The 8,733-nt window shown below is 30.4% G+C and overlaps 1 protein-coding gene across 1 annotated transcript; it reads right to left on the bottom strand.

The window, feature by feature from the left end:
* Window positions 1-1,921: 1,921 nt before the first annotated feature.
* LOC118043530 (uncharacterized) lies at window positions 1,922-4,627 on the bottom strand. The gene is made up of 2 exons (XM_035051544.2): window positions 4,193-4,627; window positions 1,922-4,102 (listed from the first exon to the last, which is right to left on the bottom strand). The coding sequence occupies exon 2, from the start codon at window positions 3,899-3,901 to the stop codon at window positions 2,378-2,380; it is 1,524 nt and encodes a 507-aa protein (XP_034907435.1). The 5' UTR covers window positions 3,902-4,102; window positions 4,193-4,627; the 3' UTR covers window positions 1,922-2,377.
* Between the last annotated feature and the right edge of the window lie 4,106 nt (window positions 4,628-8,733).

The following is an 8,733-nucleotide window of genomic DNA, read 5'->3' as shown; positions in this document are numbered from 1 at the left end:
AGTGCACCCACATTTTTAAATGAAAACTTTTGTAAGGTATAATAATCAAATCACTTGGTCCGTTCTAAGGGGGGGAAATTTTTTAAGACAAAGTAGATCGGTGGGAAAGCGAGGTTTATGTAATTTTTAATTAATGTCGGTCTATAGTTTTTTTTTTTTTTTTTTTTTTTGCTTCACAGCAGGGCAAAAAAATATCTCCAAGCATTTTATTGCTGTACTAAAAAGGCGCTTTTGTCCAACACGCACAGTCGGTCTCTACTTGTAGGTGTCCTACAACACCATTAGTGATTCTTTAGGGGACCCGACATGACATGTAAATATCCTTAATTAGAGGCTTAATTAGTTTTGTACTAAATAAAACTGAAGACCTTACGAGAAAAGGATTAACTTGATTACGTTTATATTATTATTCATTTTTATGAAAATTACAATATAAAAGGAAAGATTTAATTAAGATGTATGAGAACTAATTCCACAATACTCTTTTATGAAGGATTTAAAAGGAAATATCCTATAGTTTATATATATCAAGACTTCAAATTACCATAAAAAAATGAAGCAACATTTTGTTAATTCTTTTATTGTGGAAATAAATACAAAGTGTTAAGTAAAGAAACAAGCAGAACCACGTGCAAGAAGAGATTTGATTAATCTAAGACAAGATTGCGGCGGCCGACGTTTCCCCAAATCGCGCCACCAATCACTCCTATACATTACGGACACCACAAATACCACAAAGGTAACGAGAGGATGCAGTAATATTAGTTTGATAGATAATTTTTGTTTAAAAGTATAGTTATAATTGTTTTTTTTAATTTTTTTTATTTTAAATAATTAAAATAATATTTTTTTTATTTTTTTAAATGATTTAAAAACATTAAAAAAAATATTAATTTAAAATAAATAAAATTTAAATTTTTTTACGAAACTGGACAAAACTCCAACCCCATGTGTTATGTTTTTCTTTTTATTAATTTGCTGGCACTAAACGATGTGTTCTTGTTCATCATTCTTGAGTTACTACTCGATAACAAGGACGATATATAAAAGTGATGGAAACACGAGCAAGTAACACTCACACACATACTTTGATGGGCTCTGTTTTTTATTTATAGAGTTTGTTTACTGAAAAATAATTTTTAATTTTAAAAATAGTTATTTTTTAAAGTAAATTTTTGAAACATAAATTATTTTGTAATATTTTATAATATCATAATGAGTTAAAAAATAACTTATTAATACTTTATTTTTTTTCAAGTTTATTAAAAAAAATGAGGAAAAATATTGTGTAAAACAAAAAATTCAATAAGAATGAAATTGAAAAAAAATATAATTTCATAAATTATATCAAATAAAATAAATAACAATCAAAATAATAATTGAGATCAAATTCGACAGATAAAAAAGTTGAAAGATAAATGAAATAAAAAAATAATTATAATTTCATAAATTATTTAAAATAAAATAAGATAAAAAAAATTTGATTAAAAAAATAAGGACTAAAGTTTATATAAAAATCAAATTAGATCAAATTCTAAGAGATGAAAAAAAAAAAAAAATTCAAAGCAAAATATATAGCAACTAAAAATTTGAAGATCAAATTTTAAAAATCAACAAATAACATGACACTTTTAAATTTTTAACAACTTCTAAAAAATATTTTTCATCCAAAATAAAAGAAAAATACTTTTTTGAAAACCAAATTAAATTTTTTTTTAACTGTAAAATGTGTTTTGGTGATTAACTTTTTAAATAAGAAATAAACATAAGAAATTTTAAAAAAAAAAATCTAATTTTTTTTCCAGTACTTAATCCTCCTCAATATTATGGTCAACTTGAACAAAGCAACAGGCCATGTGAAGACCATCCAAAAATTAGTCATCACATGTAGCTCAAGACTCTTCATTCTTTTACAGCAGGCGACAGAATAAATCTCAAATTTGACTTCTTTAAAGAGAAAAATTGAACATGGTAAATTAAACTAGAGCATTTTACTAGCTATCAAGACTAGGAGAACTAATTAAGAGTGCCATGATCGTTTGTATAGGGATGTACAAGGATCAGGAATTAATAATACATGGAAAAATGTCAAAAGAAAGAAGAAAAGCTATTATTTACATATAACTAGGAGAGATTAAGAAGGAAATAAAATCAAAGAAAGAAAAAAGGTGTCCTAATTAGGTTAACCAAAAGTCATGGTTCAAATGGAGAGAGACAAAAAAATATTCTTTTCTTTCATGCATCAACATAGATACTCACCGCCATTTAAGCTTTATCCTCTTAATCTTCATTCTTTCTCTCTCTGATTATGATCTCGTTATCATTTACTACTTCTTAATGGTGATCATCATATACTAATAATAAGAGACTTATATTCCTAATCAGAAGAACAAATCCACGATTCCATCATACCTTCACTTCTTGCAGCCACATTCTCTTGCCCCTTGTTATCACCACGAAAATCTGATGACGAAGAAGCCAAGAAGTTAACTTTCCCGTTTGTAACACGCTGGGTTGAGTTATTGTAATTGCCATTAATGGACCTTAGAAGACCTTGTTGTTGATGATGATGATGGCCACCCTCATTTGAACCAACCCCATCTCCCCAGTTTGCAATATTGTTGTTGTGATCACTTCTTCTCATTAACGTCGCATCTGCTGATGGTGACGACGACGATGAAACTATATTTTGAAGCCCTGTAAGGTTTGTGCTAACATGGCCATGGCTCATCCCGAACTCTTCTAAAACACCCATTTTGAGATGTGAATCATTTGATGGGATTTCTAACGAAGACCCTTGTTGTGCTTTTGTGGTGCCAAGGATATTGGTTGAATTTGGAAGTGGATATTTATGAGGGGCTTGAAGAAGAGGGTGGAAATTGAGAATTGGGTTTTGGACGTTGATGTTGAGCAAGTTGTGCGGCTGTTTAAAAAGGCCTAAATCAGAAGGTAGTTGGTAGTTAATGGAAGTTGAGGAGATATTAGTAGAAGTACTATTAGTACAAGCACCGGAATTATTGATGTTAGTTGTAGTAGTGGAGGCTATAGCATCGACCATAGAAGTAGAAAATGATGATGCAGTAGAGCCTGAAGAGGCAAATGGTGGTGCTGGTGGTGGAGGTGGTTGGAATCTTTGAGCAAACGGTCTTAAAAGGTAAGGAGGTGGTGAAGGGTCCAAATGGTGAGAGACAGCTGATCTCAAAGTGGAGGCTGCAGTTCCAAATAGATCAAGCCTGCTTCTTGGGAAAGGTGAGGACGTGAAGGGTGGTGCAGGGATCCCTGTAAACTCCTGAACCATGGCTCTGAAATTGGTGGTGTCTGTGGTCAGGACAGTAGTTGGTGCACGCCTAGAAGCTCTTGATCTTTTCTTCGGGTTTCTAACCCCTGCAGTGTTACTGACTTGATCATTTGCCCCTGAAACTGAAACTGGACCTCTTGTAGTACTTTCATGTCCATGCGGTGGTAGAGACTGAAAAGTGGTTCTAGTTTGAGTTTGGTTGGTAAACAACTGTTGGGTTGGTGAGGAAGACGAAATGAAGCCACCAAGATCAGTGCAATTGGGTTCAGATCTTAAGTTCTTAGACCAAACCATATCAAGATTGAGGAGTGAATTTGGGTTCGTGAAAGGAGGTGGTGGTGATCTTGATGATGCCGATGATAAAGGATCAAAATAGTTTGATAAAGGGTCAAACAACATCGTTGATGATGAAGAAGAGTGGTGGGTTTGGTGGTGGTGGTGGTGGTGTTCTGGTTGTGGTGGTGGGTTACTAGACATGGGACCAACATGGCTTAATGGGTTGTTATTGTTGTTCAAGAAAGCTGAGATTGACTCAGCGCGTGAATCATACTCTTCATCTCCACCACTGGAGGATTGCATACTTCCACTATTGCCAGAATCCATTTTTCTTCAAGAAAAAGAGATAAACTAAAAGGGAAAGACGTAAAAGAAAGACAGAGATATGGAGAGAGAGAGAGAGAGAGAGAGAGAGAGAGAGAGAGAGAGAGAGATGTATCTATATATGCAGTGAGATTTTTGCGTGCTTACTTATTGACTTACCCACACAGACTCGATCAGGCTCATTTAAGAAGGGGGGAGGAGAAGCTACAAAACAAAGCATGTGGTAATATAAAGGAAGAAAGCGAAAAGTCTTCTGGAAGATAAATCAAGGAGAGCTATTCTCAGAAAAAGTACCCCAAGTTGTCTTTAAAGCTCTGATCTACAAAGAAGACAGCGTTTGGCTTGCTTTTACTTGGTCTTCGGACAAAAGGGTATATTATGGTGTAGAGAAGGGAACAAACAGCCGAGGATCATGAAATTGATAGTTCCATCAGGGAAGAAAGAGATAGAGATGAATGGAAGCTAACTCTCTTTGGTTGTTTTCTGTTTCCCTTTTGTTTTTAAGCCTAATATGGGGGTACTGAGGTGAATTAGGGTTTTCTTCAAGAGACAGAGAGAGAGAGAGGGGTGGTTCTCCAGCCTTTTCTTCTCTCAAACAGAGGCTGCTTCTGCTCGCAGTTTCTCTCAAAAGATCAGGGTGGGGTAGCCGAGAGGGAGAGGGGTGTGATAGGAGAGGCAAGGCAACTGGTCAAAGTATGTGAGAGGTGTGGTTTTGATTCAGTGTGAAAAGAAGAAAAAGATAAGAGGCCAGGGAGAGCTGTTAACATATACTACCACCATAGTACTAGAGAGATAAAAGTCTCTACTTTTAAGTATGGTATTACCATTTTTTTTAAGAAAAAAATAGTATTTTTTAATTATTTTGATGTGTTAGGATTAAAAACAAATTATAAAAAAAATACTATTTTAATATACCTCTAAATAAAAATATTTTAAAAAATAATATCTACCATTCTAGCCCTACTACCACAGTACTGGTACTAGATATAAAGTATTGAAATCGTCTTCATGCACTGATTAGAAATGCTATGATTAAAATTATTTATGTGTATAGAATAATGTGATGGGCACGCAACCAAATTAGGAAAAATGGTAGTTGAATGGTATAAAAAGAGGTATAACAACCGTCACCAATATTGACCACCATTTACTTTTCAAAAGATTTATATATTTAAAAAAAATAGAAAATTAAGTGTCTCGTGTGGTATTTGGACTCCATTCTGGAAATCTAACATTATCTAGCTTTTGTCCCATGTTCTCGAGGAAGGTTAGGTTTAATGATAGACATTGCAAGAATCATTCATGTCGATGTTATATATATATATATATATATATATATATATATAGGATAGTAAATTGTAATTCTGGCCACAGCCTTTGACCAAGTCCAGGAATCGTGTGATAAAATATCAGGAAAAGAAAATTATGTTATAATTGAGGAACCTCAGAGAATCTTTCACAGTTTTTTCTCTGCTGAGACGTATAGAAGCAAAGATCATGATTTTTATTTTATTATACCTTAATTGGTTTTGAATAATCAAGATTCTTAACACGTACGTACGTGATTAATGTAAGAAATAATTCAGATTAATTTTACATGTTTGGAAGAGAGAAGAAAAGATATCAAATCTGTGGATGGATGGGATCTGCTCACCAACACCCTGAGTTTGCTGCAACCATCAAAACGAAAGAGAAGCTATATAAATAATATTGTTCCTGTTTATATCCTTAATTTAGAATATTTAGTGATATTATTTATATAGCTTATTATTAAATAAATTACACACACTTGGTAATATCTTAGACGTCTTCATCGTTGTACGTGGTTTGATATGATATATCTCTTGTCAATGATCTGTTCTTGCCGCTGCAATAACCAAACCCTAATCCTGAAGACCCGAATTTCAAATCTATACGTAAGGCTAGCTAAAGCAGCTTGTAATTACTGAATCTATGCGATGCTTTAATTATTAATTCCCAACTGTAAAATATATATCTACCAGTTCTATGGGATTTCTTTTTGCAGTTCTTGACAGGTACACCTTACAACCTATCGATCCTTTTTTCTCAACAAACAAACAAGGAAAAAAAAGAAACTCTCTAATCCGGTTAAGGGCGAAATCAAATCTAATAAATAATAATAATAATAATAATAATAATAATAATAATAATAATAATACTCCTCCTTGCAAGAACCATCATATTTTGCTGTTCGGTTGTTTAGAGCTCTTTAGAAACAACTAATAATAAGAATACAGATAATATCAAGGAAATATTTTTCATAAAAACTCAAAACCAGACTCGAAAATAATCGAATGATTGTTAGTTGAAGCCTCCCACCACTTCAAAAGTTGTTTATTGAACCTTTCTTTTGTTTAAGAAATAAAGAGAAATAGTGTTTAAAAAAAAATTAGGTTTTGGCATTTTTATGATTTAACTGGCACTGATTTTTTTTGGCCCAAAGATTTTTAATTAATAGGTGATGGTGTGAAAAAGAGAGAGAGAGAGAGAGAGTTTAACTGAATTTTCAATTCAAAGATGAGTACATTGCCCTTATTACAACAAAAGCGTGAATTTCTTTTCTGTATTTTGGCTGTTTATTGATTTTTTTTTTTTTAACTTAGTTCCTATGTTACGTGGTTATTAGGACTTAAGTTGATAATTCATTTTACTTTTCTTTTTATATGAGCATTGTAACATTAAAAAAATATCTTAATATTGAATTGATATTTAAAAAATATTTTAGTATCGCAATTTCATCTAATTTATTTTATATTTATTGAAATAAATAACAATTTTTTTTTTAAAAAAAACCAAATTATTAAAATTTATGAAGTTAATGTCTCATATTGCGAGTTTGATAGGGTAATCCAAGTTACACTGGTTCACGGGTTTGGCAGATATATATATTTTTTTCTAATAGAACTCGATTTTGTGTTTATCTATTTTTTTTTTTATCATATGGCTAAAAATATTAGTTTTTTATATATATAAAAAATCATGTTATTAAACTTTTAAAAATCCATGGACTTGTTCACGGGTTGAATCGCTTCACGAGTTTGGTAGATTTAACTTTTTTATTTTTTATTTTTTAAAATTATTTCTTTATTTCATTATTTTTTATTGGGTTGATTGAGAATTAAATTTTATAATGTTTTTTCATTTTCCTTTCTATGAGGTTATCATAGTCTAAAAAAAAACATTTCAATATTTGGTTGGTGCTCAATTTTGTAATTTTCTAGTTTTTTATTATATAGTTAAATAAAAAATAATTTTTAAAAAAACAAGTTATTAATCTTAGTGGAGTTTGTGACCTGGTTCACAGGTTTCATGTGTTTACTCGGGTTACCTGAATCATGAGTTTGAAAGGTTTATCTACCAATTAAACCCAATATATATTTTTAGTTTTTGTTCCTTTAATAATTTTTTTGATTGATTTACTTTATTTCATCATTTAATATTGGATTAGTTGAGAGATATACCTTTTGATTTATTTCTATTTGTTTTATATATGGTTATCATGGTATCAAGTAAATGTCAATTCTATTTTAGGGTTGGTACTTAATTTTACAAGTATCTATTTTTTATCATATAATGAAATAAAAAAAAATTTACAAAAAAAAAATTATTAAACTCAGTAGAGTTTATAACTTTGGTTGCGAGGTGACCATGGTTGATCCAATCTAGCGCCATCTCAATATTTAAAATAACATTGTCATTTTGAGAGTTTTTTTTTTTTTTAAACTAAGACATTTTTTACTGATCATTCATGTTGCATTTAAACCCCTAAAATCAATTTATTCAATTTGGGTAAACTCTCAATTGGTTTAAGTGATAACTCGAGCTAGGCTAGGAGTTAAGTCCGGAGTTTTTAAGATTAATCAACTTGATGGGATTTAATGACACTGAAAAAACATTCCCCACACCCTTGAAATTTTTTTTTACGTTTAAAAAAATTAGGAAAAAGCATGCTATAGTTTTATTGAAATTGCACTTGCTTATCAGCTTTTAAAAAATTACAATTTACATCCTTGGTAGATGTAAAATAGACTAAACTATAAGATGATTTATGATGTAAATTAATACACATACAACAAAGCTCAGGTTGCAAAGAGTAATTTTTCAGAAGTCAGTAAGCAAGTGCAATTTTAACAAAAATATAAGATAATAGAAGTAATTTTTTCAAAAAAAATGGATTCGACCTCAGACAATATGTTTATGAATGGACTAGTTTTCTCATAAAAGAAAACGAGGTAATCAAATCCGTTATGCTTATTCCATGTGGACATTATTATGTTTATGAATCTTGGATTTGTAAGGAAAATGATGTCAGATTTATATAAAATATATATCAGAAAAATTTTTGATATATATTTTATATAAATATAAGATAAAATTTTAACTAAACTATAAGATGAAAAAAGTAATTTTTTCAAAAAAAATTAATTTAACCCTAGACGAAGCACTCATGAATGGACTAGTTTTCTCATAAAAGAAAATAAGGAAATCAAAACTGGTTATGCTTTTTCCATATAGAAATCAATATGTTCATAAACCTTGGATTTGCGAGGCAAATGATGTAAAATTTATATCAAAATAAATTGAAAGAAAAAAAAAGTTCAAATTAAAATTCTATTAATAAATTGATAAATTTTTATAAAGTTAATTCATAAATATTGAAATAGTAAAAATGACTTAAAAGGTTTCACCAATTTGATTTTGATTTCTAAATATCTATATTCGAATATTTTAATTTGACTGATAAATTAGAGGCCATGCTTTAGAAATTTGAACCATAAACTCCTTATACATTGCCACTCCCTAAACTTAAAAAT

This window comes from Populus alba, chromosome 7 (genome assembly GCF_005239225.2).
Source record: "Populus alba chromosome 7, ASM523922v2, whole genome shotgun sequence".
NCBI classification, from domain to species: Eukaryota; Viridiplantae; Streptophyta; class Magnoliopsida; order Malpighiales; family Salicaceae; genus Populus; species Populus alba.
Note: the sequence above shows the minus strand (reverse complement) of the source record. Positions and strands in the feature narration are given on the sequence as shown.